General features: G+C 49.3%; 1 protein-coding gene across 7 annotated transcripts in view; it reads left to right on the forward strand.

The window, feature by feature from the left end:
• DNMBP (dynamin binding protein) overlaps positions 1 to 14570 on the forward strand; it is a 34483-nt gene that overhangs the window by 8245 nt on the left and 11668 nt on the right. For 4 of the 7 annotated variants that reach the window (XM_058840915.1, XM_058840916.1, XM_058840913.1 and 1 more), the window contains 3 exons: positions 172 to 350; positions 2529 to 2651; positions 3199 to 5139. In XM_058840915.1, the coding sequence (XP_058696898.1) occupies positions 206 to 350; positions 2529 to 2651; positions 3199 to 5139 (2209 nt within the window). In that variant the 5' untranslated portion in view covers positions 172 to 205. Of the gene's footprint in view, positions 1 to 171; positions 351 to 2528; positions 2652 to 3198; positions 5140 to 7936; positions 9229 to 13156; positions 13182 to 14570 lie in introns of those variants that run through there. The other 3 variants (XM_058840920.1, XM_058840918.1, XM_058840919.1) reach the window with 3 other exon arrangements.

Here is a 14570-nt window from a genome sequence, read left to right on the forward strand (position 1 = left end):
CATTGCTGCAGCCCCTTGGCTCCTGCAGCACGTGGCGAGGGATTTGCAGGGAGCTCAGGACCGAGTCTCCCCACATCTGCCTCTGTGCTCAGGAGGGGTTTTACTTCCTGAGCCCCTATGTGTGATAATTTCAGGTATTTCTGGGTGCTGACAAACTTCTCCCTGTTTCAGCATTAGGCACTGACCTGCCTTCAGACACTGCGCAATGGAGGCTGGCTCCGTGGTGCGGGCTGTCTTTGATTTCTGTCCCAGCGTCTCTGAAGAGCTGCCCCTCTTTGTGGGAGATGTTATCGAGGTGTTGGCTGTGGTGGATGAGTTCTGGCTCTTCGGCAAGAAGGAAGGAGTCACAGGTAAGAGCTGGAAATGCCTTCACCTGGGTCCATAGTAGTGCCAGCTAGATGTCCACTCCATGAGCACATCTTCCCTTGGTGGGGAAGGACCTGGTTTGATCTACTGAATCTTTCATGGGACTTTGCCACCGAGATCAAGTTGCCACTGATCTCCTGCCAGCTTTGTGTCAACTATTCAGACAGGTTGTGTGATATTTTTTGAGAGAGGTTAGTGGAGAGTCAGTTCTCAAGATAGGAGCTTCACAATACTGGTTGTTCCAGTCTCTGTGGAGAGACTGCCCATTTCCTGGCTAATTTATGTGCTGACCTGCTGTGGCAATGGAAGGGGAGAAAGGAAACAGATGCACTGAGAATGGAAATGCATCCACTCTGGAAACCAGTCCAAGTGACCTTGTCAGTGGAGATAGAACAACAGCGACCATGTGTCCCCCTCCCAAGCCCTCTGACTCAGCCCCACTTCCTCCCTTCTGCTTCAAAGCATCTTCCTGCACAAATTGTCGTCAATATCTAGGTGCCTGAAGTGGTGTGCAAGTCTCTTAAACTTTTAGTAGGCTGTGAGAAACCTCTGAAGCAGAAGAATGCTCTTAATGAAACACTAAGTCTCATAGTCTTTATTTAGGCAGCTCTTTCTCATCTTAATCCTGATGTTAAGAAGATGTGTGAGCTCTTGGGGAGATGAAAGCCAGGCCACTTCAAAGCATAAGCCTGCCTCTGTCTTCAGCATGAGGGTGGGACTGATTACATCCCTGGCTGTAGAGATGGGGATGCTATTGTAGTAGCAGCCTGGTTTCTCATAACAGCCACTGTCTGAAGCAAAGGTGGACAGGAGCGCTTCCCTCCTGTGCTCCATGTGACTGATAAATGGCATTGAATGAGCATGTGCCTGATCCTGTTGCTACTGCTGAAGTCACTGAGCAAGGATTATGTGTGCAGTTTTCAACAGAGTTTTGTCTCCCAGCATAACTGGTGAGGTTGTTCAACAGAAGATGAAGCTATTAAGGAATAACAAACAGATGTGTGTCATAGCTCAAAGATAAACATGCTGAAGTCAAACTGAATGTTTTTAATGACCTTTAGCTCAAAAACCAATTGCATTCCTGCTTTCCCTTGGAACAGCTGTTGGAGTTTTCTGCCCAGCTTTCTAAGTTAGAGTTATACAGAATTGAAAAAGTGCTTTAGAATAGAAGCTGTGGAGGTGTTGCAGCCTAGTACTCATTACTCTGTGGAATAATTACTGTAATTCCTTTCTTACAGCATTATGTTGTTTCCATCTACAGAGCAGGAAACTAAGATAAGGAAAAAGAGAGTTGGTCAAAACTGTGAACGAAGCAGCAGAGTATAGCAAATGCCAAATTGCCTAAACACAGTACAAAGCTCTGGGTGTCTAGAATATAGTGTTTCCAGGTTTTATTAGAAAATATTTGGTCACCCAGAGGTAATGCTTGATGTGGTACTAGCCCATACTTCATCATATCCCCTTGCCTCCAATTATATAAGACATTTTTAGTGGCCTTTGCAGTGAGCTCTGCCATGTCACATGCTCTAGGACTGAAATTAGTATCTGATGGGTATCATGTGGTGGCCAACCAATGTGGCATAGTGAAACAGGTACACAGAATGACAAAGTGGGGAAGGTCCCTGGAGTCCCAGCATGTGAAGCTGTGACAGAACCTGTGACTCACAGGTGTGGCCATCCTGAGTAGGCAGCCTGAATTCTGTGCTGAGACTGCACAGGGGCCAAGCCCTATGGAGAAAGGAGCACCAGGTGACTATGCCCAGTCAGAAGACACTGGTCTCATAATCCAGCACTACTGGATCTCTTAATCCTCACCATAGGTCTGAGTTGAGAAGGAGGCAGTAAGGGCAGAGAAAACCTAGTATGTCTGTTCCTGGAAACTCCATGCTGATGGCACAGTCCCAGTAATGCTCACAGCCTGTGGTTGCCTGGAGTGAGCCAAGAGCTCAAAGCTCTTTGTTCTCTGTTAGCTCTGAAGTACTTAATACCCCAGGAATTCCTGACTCGCAAACTCGTTCTTCTTCCACGAGGCTACTGAGGCATGCAGGGTAACTGGGTATTTTCCTTTAGCAAGAAATGAATAGATCCCAAAATCTGGAAGGAGGGTGGACATGGTGGTGGGTCACAGGCAAGACATTGCTGACAACTCGTTCTCCTTTTAGGGCAGTTTCCTAGCAGCTTTGTTGAACCTGTGGATATTCCCCCTTTGAAGCAGGGAGAAAAACTGTTTGTTTGTACCAGTGACTTCACATCTCAAGAGCCAGGGAGCTTGTCATTGCAGAGAGGTAATCTCCATTCCCTTCCTTTGCTTTGCACCTCAAAAGCCTCACCTGTCCTTCCGGATGGATGAACCTAGTCACAGCATCCTGCCTAGAGTGACAGAAGAAAGAGGTGAATTTCCTAATACCTCATGACGTGGGTCATGTCAAATCCACCATGGTCCTCTGGGTTTCTGCCACTTTGATACCAGTTTCTCATTATCTGTCATTACTCATGAAACTCCAAAAATTGGCATCACATTTGATCATAGTAAATTTACAACTGCCTTTTAATTGACCCCTAATCTCCAAGTCTTAGACTTGCATTTGGGGGAGAATGAAAGCTTTGATGCACCTGCACAACATTGCAGCCAAGCTGTGTATCTTAGATATACAAGAGGCTGCCTTCATGCCTTAACCCCATCCTGTGCTTGTATGCATCCCCAGCATGCACTGTGCTCTGACAGAGTGCCAGTCCTCACCCACAGCCAGGAGGGAACACAGGGAGGCAGGAATAAGAGGTGGGAAGCAATAATGAGAGCAGTTTTGAACTGGTGTGTCTCATTCTCTACAGGAGACTTGGTGATCCTGGGGGGATCCTTGGCCTCCAGCTGGCTCCAGGGCCGAAGCAGCTGGGGTTCCAAGGGCTTTTTCCCCTCATCATGTGTGAGGGAGCTGTGCCTTTCAGTTCGGAGACGTCAGCTGTCCCAGAGCACTCTCCTGGAGGTGCCTGCCTACTCACTGGGCCAAGCCCGGGCCCTGATGGACCTGTCTGCTCAGCTGGAGGAGGAACTGGACTTCAGGGAAGGGGATGTGATCAACATTGTTGGTGTCCCAGAACCAGGCTGGTTTGAGGGTGAGCTCAGAGGCTGCAGGGGCATCTTCCCAGAGGGTTTTGTGGAACTGCTTACTCCTCTGCGAGCACCAGGAGTTTCAGTGGATCCAGAGCCCACAGAGACTTGTGACACCAATGGGACAGTAGAGGTGCCCCCCAAAGATGACAAGGAGCCGGGGAGTACTTATGGTGTTGCCCTCTATCAGTTCCAAGCCCTGGAGTCCAAGGAACTCGATTTTGATGTGGGTGACAGGATTCGGATTGTAGGCATTCTGGAGGATGGTTGGCTGGAGGGGGAGCTGAGAGGAAAACGTGGCATCTTTCCACACAGATTTGTGAGGCTGGAAGCCTCTGAGGCTTGCAGGGAAAAGGTGAGTGCTGGGGATCTGCAAGGTGGAGGCAGTTGTGGATTGGCCATCCATCAAGATCCAGAAAGCACTTGCTCTGAAACTCCTTCTTTGCCAGGGAAAGATAGCAGGGAAAAGGAGGACAGCTTGGCTGCATACCCTGAGTCTCCCACCATTTTGTCTCACAAGGCAGGGAGGTCACAGGGTTCTCTTGGCACTGGCTTGAGACAGCACCAGGCCTCTCCCAGCACAGGACACCAAGAGCCACATCCTGAAGGCATGGTGGGCTCAGTCCCCTCTAACCATGTGAAGACAGTCAATGGCGTTCTCCCCTCTGCTCAGCTGCCTCCCCCACAGGGCAATAGGCTTGGCCAAGCAGGTGAGCTGGAGCCTGCAGGGACCATTTCAGCCACCCAAGGAAACTCAGAAACTCAACCCCACCCTAAGCATGATGGAGACAGCCCCACTGTGCCCTTGCAGGCTCCCCACTTCCCCCAAGATCCTTGCAGGTGCCAGGCGATTTCATCTCCTAATAGCTGGGCAGCATCCCAGCCCCAGGAGAGCCAAAGCAGGACCCAGGACCTTGACAATTGGATGAACAGTAAACTGGAGAAGTCCAAGCTCTGTTCCAGTTTAGGAACTGCCCAGGTGAACCTGGACACACGGGCTGGGAGCTGGGGGGAGTTCTGCCCTACAGCAGTGCAGGGGGACAGCTGCACGGACCTGGACTCCAAACTGACGGAGCAACTGGCCCAGTTTGAGAAGAGTCTGTCAAGTACTGGTGCGGAGCAGGACAAGGTCTCCCGTCACTTCTCTATCTTGGACTACAGCTCTGAGAAGGACATTGTCCGGGGGTCTCCTGAATCAGTGTCCCACTCGAGGCAGGCAGAGAGGAGAAGGGCCCTGAGGCCACCCCCTCCTCGGCCCAGCAGTCTTGCAACAGCCGCTGTGCACATGCAGGGTGGCCAAGTGCCCAAAGGCGGGTCTCTGGCCTTCTCCGTCAAACCCTCCCGGCCTGCACCCCGGCCTCCATCCAGCAACCAGAGGAAAAATATCGTCCCTGCACAGCTTCAACCCAGCACCCCAGAGCAGCGGGTGGAGGAGGGACGTGAGGACTTGACACAGGCAGGATCAGCCTCCTCCAGCTCCATCCTGCTGACTAGAATTGGAGAGGTGGAGCGAGATCTGGAGGCGTACAGCAAGACCCGTGCCGAGCTAAGCCTAATGCTGGAGGAGCAGCAGGATGAGCTGGTGAGAGCAGAGACCATGGAAAACCTTGATTTCTGTGAGTCAAACATTGAGAGCCTCAGTATGGAGCTGCAGGAGTTGAGAGGTGAGTCTACAACAGCATGGGATGGGGAATGCTTCAGGAGCACAGGTGCCTCTGCTGTTTTACAGACACTGTTGAAGGCAGTCTTTTATACCCTTTAATTCTTGATTTTGATAATTTCGTAAGCACTGTTGCAGTACAAATCATCATAAGTTTGCCTTGGACAATCACAGTGTCTTTCTCTGGATATCCCTTTGCTCTCATCTTCCCCACCCCCTTTTCCTTCCAGCTTTCCAATTTCCTCTTCCAGCCCCTCCATACATCCAGAGCCTTCACCTCATCCACTCCCAGTATGTTCATGATGGAAAGGAAAACCACTGCTGCTGCAGTTCCAACCTCCCTACCTCATCCCCTCTTACCTGTAGGGGAGTGAGCAGCAACTTCAGGGTGGCTTTGCTGGTGGTCCTGCAGTTGAGATTTGAGTTGATGTATGTGCTGTGACTGCCCTCAGCCTGTCAGGGCACTGGGTTTCCTGTGGCTTCTGCTCTCATGCTGATGCAGACCTGTGGGGATTTGTTGTAAATATGAGAAGGGGTGCTCAGAAGGGGACTGAACCTGACCTGGGAGTGGGATGGATTAGTGGGCCTAAAAGTAAAGCCTGTCCCTGTGCTCCTGCCATCCATGTAGTCCAGGACAAGAAAATAGCACTGTTCTGCTGGTAACAGCAACAAAGAGCTTACAACTGTGGCATATCTGTAGCTGAAAATGTGACTTTTGTTCTTGCACCCCAGAAAAAATTACTCAGGAAAGAGGAATTTCCCATGATTATATCAGCACATTTGGTCTCTGAAATCTGAAGAGGCCATGTAAAGATCAGTGCTGTTAATTATGTTACACTTGATATTACAGTAGACAAATGAAAAGATGGGATCACATACATGTTCTCCCACAGTCCCTTCCCAGGCTTCTCCCAAGAGCTCTGACACTGCAGGTCTGTTGCTGAAACCCACGACGTGCAGGAAATGTGGGCACTGCATGCGGGAGATGGAGTGAAATGCCAACTCCTGCCTGGGAGTTACTCACTCTGACTTCATTGCCTCCATCCTCCCACTGCTTAATCAGCGCTGGGGAGCCCCAGCACTTGGCTGCATGATTGTGTTGGAGGCAGAGCGCATGGGAATGAAGGCTGATATGGGTACACCAGGAAAACAGGGTAACAAACAGCCTCCACGTCAGTGGTGTGCAAAAAGGATGCTTGGAAGGAGGCCTAGAGGATTTTAAGCTAGATGAAATAACTTGAAGGTAGGAAGAGGAAAATCTAGGCTGAATCTTAAAGGAAATTTTCTGATGAGATGGGCCTTGCTGGGATATGTCTCCTACTGTCCCAGTGCTTCCTGGCAGAGAACTGATCCTGTGGAATCTGTTGGTTCTTGGAACTGGAAGTTTTAGGTAAGAACAAATGCACTATCCTGAGGCATCCTCAATCTAGTATCTTTTCAAGTAGTCCTAGGGGATTTTTTTCCAGTTCAAGAGACTTCTAGCCCTGTGATAAAGGTGTGTCCTACCCAAGCTGTGTCACGTCCCTTCTGACACATCTGAGTGTGGCTAGAGAGCATGTCTTGCTAGCCCAGCTCTAGTGCAGCAGGCAGAACAGTAACTTGGTGTTGCATCAGCTCAGCAAAATGTGTTTGTGCCATGCCTGAGGCTTGGCTTCTGCCTTACCATTGTTAGAGGAACACGAAGATACTGGAGGCAAAAAAGCTCTCACTTTGACCAGCAACCAGAGCAGGGCAGGCATAGTCTTACAGGGGGAGTAGTTCATAATGTGGAATCCAGCTCCTCAATGTATCTTTTGGGAAGCCAAAGGAAAAGTAGGAAATACGTGGTTTTCTACAGTAGATGTTTAAAATCATCACGTTGTTTTTGTGGTGTGTCTTATGAACATATGGGGGTTTCACTGATCTCCAGGCTGGGGCAGGATTAGCACTTGCCCTCCTGCAGTTGAAGAATCCATTGGTTTTATTTTTGTCTTCTACCAGCTGAGAGCATGGGCTCTGCGTTCCTAACAAGTGTTGCAAGAACCTGAGACATGGATGACATCCACAGACTCATGCTCTCTGTCAAGGGCATGTTGTTGGTTTTCTCTTGGTTTCTTATAGGAGTTCTGTGTTTGGCATGGAAATTAGGAATATGTTGTGGCCTGCGGTAAGTGGCATTACTGGAGTGTGTATTTCTGCAGCCTTCTGGAAACTTAATTTGTGTGTTGGCCCCAGACTCCATGACCCAAGTAATCACTTCAAGGCTGCTCCTGTCAGCAGCTGTTCCCCCTGGAGCAGGGAGCCATGCAGCTGTGACTGCATGGCACTATGTGTAGGCACTGGTCTGTCTCACAGGGAGCAGCTCCGCTCCTGATCTTCGTGTGACTGTGGGTGAGGGCTGGGAAGAGGATAGGCTCAGCACCAGGGTTGAGCCAGGGGCAGCCTGAAGGCCTCAGTTTGCCCCAGGGAGGTGTGGAGCAGAGCCCAGCCTCTTCTAGGCTACATTGTTTGCTCCATGCCATCAGGTGTGGGAAGAAGAAGATGGGGTAGACGATCTGGTATCCCTCATCTGCTTTGTGGCTTCCTGTGGTCTCACACATGCTCTGTTTCCCTTCCCTGAGGACATGGGTCTCCGGGCAGGGCCTCTGCATGCTCCAGTGCCCTCCTTCCTGCCTCAGAGCTGCCTGCGGAGAGGTTTGGGCAAAGCCGTGGAGCCGGTTTGGGCAGTGAAAGCCTGCCCAGCCTGGCTCCCCTCCTCGCTCGGGGCTGGTTACTGATTACTTTGGGCAGCAGGTGGAGAGGCCAGCGCTGCCAGCGATTGGGCCTGTGCCTTTGCTGGCTGGTTTCAGGAAGCAGCACCTGCGTTTCACTTGGGACGGGAGTGCTGGGTCAGAGTGGAGAAGCGGCGTCAGCTTGGGGTTGGGCTCAGGGAGCAGAGTGAGGGGAGTCGGCCCCTGCGCCACACCCCACAGGACTATGTGCACCTGTCCTTAGAGGAAACACTGCATGGAGAATCTGAGACGGGAACCGCGGCCCCTCAGCTGGGAATATGAGGACTGTTGTGCTGCACGGAGAGAGGACGTGGCTGGCTGCAACGACAGACATGGGGCAACAAGGAAGCGGTACCCGGGCAGCCGAGGAGCAGACGGTGGCTGGGACAGTTCCAGGAGACAGGAGGACATCTCTGTGGACCAACAGAGCAGGAATGGAGACTGTGGAGGTTTTTGGAGGGGAGAGATGCAGTACATGGACTGCAGGAGAGCAGACAATGTTTGGAAAGGCAAAAGACAGGATATAGAGGACAGAAACTACAGGGTGTATGAGAGGGAGGGTGTTCAATACAGAAACTGCAATTCTGAGATAGGAGGAGGGCGGGACAGAGAGGACAGAGTACCTGGGCAGTACAGGGGGAGAGGAAGGCAGTATGGTGAGGAGAGAGTCCTTGGAGACTGTAGGGAGGGGGGAAGGTGGTGTCAGGACTACAGAGATCTTAGGGACTATAGTGAGGATGGAAGGCATTATAGGAAAAAGGAACTGTGGCACAGGCAAGAGAGGGACTCCGGGGAGTATAGGGAGAGGAGAAGGCAGTGTAGAGAGGATGGAGGCAGTCAAGTATATAGGGAAGGGGAAAAGTGGTATAGAGATGATGGAGACCCTAGGGCATATACAGAGCAGGAAAGGCCCTGTGTAGGTATGAGGGACCAAGCAGATGAAGAAGACATTGAATGGCACAGAACTCCCAAAGGCCATGTCATGGACCACAGCAGTCCAGACAGAGGTTGTGAAGTTCCTGCATTTGCAGTCAGGTCCTTGGGAGATGGTAATGTGAACCTGGGTTCGGGTACCTGCTACAGACAGTTCAAGACATGTGTCCTTGACTCTGATGGCTGTGGGGAGCTGGAAGAAGAAGCTGGGATGGCAGCTGAGAGCAGCAGTGGAGCGGAGCACTCGAGGGTACGCAGAGGCCGGCCAGACTGGAGCCAGGTCTGGGAGCAGGAGGCTGAGGAAGCAAACAGGGTGGGCTCGGTGCTGCAGAGAAACAGCTTCTACAGACGGACGGCTCCCAGCACCCTGCGGCACTCAGAGTTTGTGCAGACCAGAAAGAAAAAGCAAGGTACACAGGGAAATGGTGGGCAATTCTCTAGGGTGTGCCTTCACCCTGCCCTGGCACCAGGGCACCACTGGGAGTCTGCTACACGTGGGTGGCCAACACAGACAGGCTGTTACAGGAGGGCTCCTCCCTGGGACTTACTGAAATGAGCTTCATGGTCAGCCCCTCTCCTGCAACCTCTGTAGGGGATTTTGTGGAGGCCCAGGTGGGAGGGACGTATAGGTGGCACAGACCCAAGGCTGTTCTTTCCATTGCTCCTGCATGTTTTGGGTACACCCTAAAACTTGTGGCCCTGGTTTGTCTGCTCTCTCAGGGCCCTAAGGAGGTTCTTCATGAGGGAAAGGGTGAAATGCTGGGGTTATTCCCACTGCCTGTTTATAACCCATCATGAATAGATTCTGTGTGTGGGAACAAATTCCTGACCCTGAGCATGAGTATGGCAGCTGTTCAAAGGCAGCACAAAGCAGGAAATAGAGGAAGCTGTTGTAGCACTCAGACATATGCAGAGAGCAGGTACTCTGAGTTGTATAATTCACCTGGGCAGGACACTCAGGCACCTGAATGCTGGAGGGCTGTCACCAATGGGAATCTCTTGTATTGTCACCCCGCAGTACTGCAGTGGTCCCTTGCCTGTGCTACAACAGTTGCATGCCCTGTGTCCCGGGTCCCCAGGCCATCCCCGGGTCTCCAGTCCCATCAAATAGCACCCTGGAGCTGGAGAATTACCAAAGTGAAAGGCTTAAGGCTGTCTTGGCATGGGTGAAATCATTCCGTTGACACTGTGGCTGTGTCAGAGTCAGCTGCAGACAGATTTGTGCAGCTGGGCTTCTTGCAAGAATATTGGTGGGGGGAGGGGAAGTGACAGCAAGGTGCTGGGGTCCGGGCAGAGGGACAGAAGGAGCTCTTCTTGATGGACGGCCCTCCATGTGTCTTAAAACCTGTTTGTTCCTGTGTCCTTTCTGCCAGCATCTGTCTCATGTAGCTATGTGTGTGAAGTGGGATTGGAGAGGAAAGGTGTGCAGCAGCCAAAGTGATGGCAAAGCTGGGGGCAGTGACTACTTTTGCCTTAGCATGAAATCTGTCCTCTGGAGATACTTGATTAAGCAGGCTCCGATGGCTGCATTTCTGCACTCTCACGCCACCCTGTAAGGGTGGGACTTTGCTCAGTTCTGTCCCCAGGGTGAGGAAAGGGAGAGGTTTTGCACTGCCAAGACGTCCAAAGGGCAGCAGGGAGCCAGGAGGAAGCCAGGAACAGAGTGGGATGGGAAATGCTCCACAAAGCCTTAGGAGGCTGGAGCAGTGCTGGCTTCCCCAGCTTTTACAAGAGTTGAAGGAACAGACTGATGCCAAGTGAAGGCCTATGCTCTTCAGAGTTACAGGATTCTTCCCCACTGTGGCATGCCCATCAGAGGCATGGGAGTAGCTATGAGAAGTGCAGGGCAGGATGCCCTCATCGTCAGCACCAGTGTCTCACAGCAGAACAGGAGAGATGAAATCTCCAGGTATTTCAAACACTGTCAGTCTATCCTGTGGCCTCTTCCTGGCTGCAGTTGTCTGTTACTTTCCTTCTCTTGCCCTGCTGGGGCACAGTACTGGACCAGCAACAGCCCTCCTTCTCATATAATGCTTCACTGCTGTAGCTGCCTCAATGTAAGATCCCACCAGGACCTCCCTAAAAGAGCTCTCATTGTGCTTGGCAGCTGACTCCCTCCTATGCAGCTGGCAGGAAAAAGTCAGCTCTGGTTCTCCCTCAGTGTGTGCTCCAGGCACCTTTTCTAATGCTGTTTACTTCTCTAACAGGTTCTTGCTCCATCTACTGAATAACAGAATTAGGGACTTGAAAGCCCCAGTAGAGATCATAGAATCATAGAATCATAGAATGGTTTGGGTTGGGTTGGAAGAGAACTAGAGGGACACCTAGTTCCAGTGCCCCTGCCATGGGCAGGGATGCCACACAGTAGATCACGTTGCCCAGGGCCCCATCCAGCCTGCCTTGAATACTTCCAAGGCAGTAGAGATGATCTTTTCTGTTAGCAGGGTTACCACACTTCTTACAGATTTCTGTACAGTGTAACTGGGTGACAGCTACTTGCTTAGAGCACCCATTCTGGGATAAGACTCAGATGTGACTGCCTGACACATCAACAGGAGAACCTACCTGTCATAGTTTTGCTGCTTAGTCACCATCATTCTTAAAGGTTTTGCATGCTAATGTGTTGCATTTCAGCTCTGAACCCTGACCTTTTTCTCTAAATTAGAGCTTTTTAGTTGATGGATATTCTTTTCTGGCATGTACTGTAATTAAGTAATTTTTCAGTCTTCAGTTCTTTGTAGTGAATGGAGTCTTAAAATACCCATGTCAAAGACTCACAGAAAGACCTTAAAGTGTTTATTCTTCCTGATGCACACTTATTTTTCACTGTTAAAAACAGTGGACTTCAGAGCTGGGTGAGGCATTCTGGGTGGGTGTCAGCACTAGTTTACCTGGCTATGGTCCTGTGCCCTCATCCAAAACCTCAGTGGTTCTCTGCAACATTCAGGGAACTCCTGTTGAATTTTGTCTGTTCAAGCCAAAAAAATACTGCCCAGAATACAGTCCTGCATGTGGCTGCATTTCTAGTTCCCATTAATACACTAATGCATTTGTCTGCATTAAACGTGCTTGGTTTTAATAATTCCATCTTATTCAGGGTACCCTGGATCACTCAGTGACTCATATGCCTCATCTTTATTTGTCATCCCGTTGAATTGATCTTCATTTCTCTACGTGACAGCAGTGATTTCCCTATTACTTTATTATGTGGGATTAACTAAATACAGTCTCTGGAGAAACTGTTGAGAAATACCTTCTTTTCTGGATAGTCTCCACTCAACTGGCAGTGGATTTTCAAGGTCTTGGTTTTTTTGCTGTTGTTTGGTTTGTTTTTTTTAGAAAGAAATAAGCATAAAATTTATTGTATAATTCTACCTTTTTGCTAGGTTTGCCAAAAATTGTGCTCTCTCTGCCTGCTTGTGGGATTGTGTCATTGTAGGGTTTCCTTTGTCCTGGATGGAAATAAAGGTCCATTATAAAGTAGCATTTTATTTCCTTATTTAAAAGATGAAAACTGAATTCTACCATCCATGGATTTTTCTTGCTGTCTTTCTTTTCTCATTTTGCTGTGCTTCAGAGTTCCTGGTGTGTCTGTTATCCATTATATGGCTTTGTATGTTCATTTATGTATGTATATTTGCTGTCTTTATTGAAGCACAGATGCAGGACAGATTTTTCATTAGTACTGTTCTCTTTATGTTTTTTGGATTGTCTATTTAAAAGGCCCTTTTAAAAAATTTTCAACTTTCATTCTTTTGTCCATCAGTAGTTTTTCTCACATTTTTGTTGATGCCCTGCCTCAGCTTTAGCAGCTTAGCTCTTCCACACCATCATATTACTTCACTTTTTTCTGTGTCAAGGGTTGGAATCTTCCTCTGCTCCCGCTGAATGCCATGGGGCTGTCTGGGCAACCAGAGGCTGTTTGGGGCCACGGTTTTGGTTTTATCCGACATAGAGACATCCCAACCAAGCAGTCCCTGCATTAGACATGTTAGGGACACCAAGCCGCTCCAATGGCCCTGCAGAAGAATCCCTATTCTGCCCCCGTTCAGCTCACTGGTGCATTACCAATGTGTGGAGTAAGAGTTTTCACCCCAGCCAGATCCTACTTCTGGCAGCGAGTTTAGCCTTTTGCTCAGATTAATTATTCCCTGCCCTAGTTTCACCGCCTCCCCTCTCATGGTCGGCAGTGGCTCCTCCCCTCTTGGCCTCCACATACTTCAAATATTTGCAGCTGGTTTGTTTTGTCCTGAGTCACTGCTTGACTGTGCTGAGCTGTGGGCCCGGGGCCGGGCTTGCCTGGGTGCAGCTCCAGCGGAGATTGCTGGGATTCTCGTGGGGAGCCTTAGCGGGATGCTGCCAGGTGAGCCCTGAGGAGGAGCAGCGGGGCCATGCAGACCTTGGGTGAGCCCTGCAGCGTGGTGGACACGCATCCCATTGGGTCTGGTCTTTGTGGGTCAACTCTGCTCCCAGAGTAGGGCAGGAAAAACCTCTAATTGCATGCTTGTTCCTACTAGGAGGTTGGGTAATAACAATTCAAAGTTTTTGTTAATTGGAAGAAAGTTGATGTCGTTGGCATTTCTCAGACGAGCAGGAGGAGCCGTGTGATTGCGATAGCAAATCACAGCCTCCCCAGGAAGGGCAGAAGCGGGAGTGTGCTCCATCTTCACACCTCATTGCCAGGACTGGGTTAGGAGCTGGTGTTGGATCTCTCATGGGTCCAGCAGGGGTACTTTGCTTACTAGCAAAGCACAAAAGCAGGTGCTCCTGTCTCAGACCATCAAACCGAGAAGAAACAGGAGAACAGAATCTCTGAAAATTGTGATTGAGAACATTGTTTTTGGAAATGTATTTCTGAATGCCTGTTTGGCATCTGTGTCATGGGTAAACTTGGATTTGTCACTGGATTGGAATTTGGTGGCTTCATTAAAAATAAGAGTCATACTGCTGCAGGCCAACAAAGCCCATTCAAGCTGTGGTGTCTGTCTTAGCATCTCCAAAGTTGATGGACATGATGAATCAAATTGAAAGGTAACACTTAAATAGAAAATCTGTGGAGTAAAATGGAGATGTGTTTAAAATAGATGACCAAAATCCACAGCAGTGAAATTGGTAGGTTTAGTTAACTGCTTAGTAAGCCTCATTTAGGGAAAGCTGCTATTAGACATACAAGAATGTGTGACAAACAGGAAAAAATAAATTCCTGACAATTAACAGAGATAGTATGAAATACAAAAAGTGACAGTTTTTAAATGCATCAGAAACAAACACTAAGTAATACATATTGGTCAGATATAAGAGCCAAATATTACAAATAAATTCTGTATTTGAATATTTTGAGCTGAAAGTGTTTGGAAAGAGGTAGGACAACTTTTGAGTTCATTGCTGCGGGAGGATGCTGGGCTAGTGATAAACAAGAGTTCTAGGAGACTTGACTGCAATGTAGCCTTGTTTTTGTAGGAATCTTGAATTTTCAGAAAGAGCAAGTCGGCCAGAGGAGAATTATTTGTGGTTTTTCAAAATCATGCAAATACTGATACAGTGTAAGTGGGTAAAACTGATGTTCAGCATTGTGCCAGGTCAACCAGGCTGAGCTTATGACTACTGTGGGCTTAAAAACTGTGCAGGGAAGGTTTTCCTTTCCCTGCCATAGGCAGGGACTTGAGGCTTGCCGAAGAAGGGTGTTACAGAGCTGGCAATCTCACAAGTGTGGGTTGAATCCTTGCTGCAGGGTACTTTCTATAAGCTCCTG

Source organism: Poecile atricapillus, chromosome 6 (genome assembly GCF_030490865.1).
Source record: "Poecile atricapillus isolate bPoeAtr1 chromosome 6, bPoeAtr1.hap1, whole genome shotgun sequence".
In the NCBI taxonomy this organism is placed as follows: Eukaryota; Metazoa; Chordata; class Aves; order Passeriformes; family Paridae; genus Poecile; species Poecile atricapillus.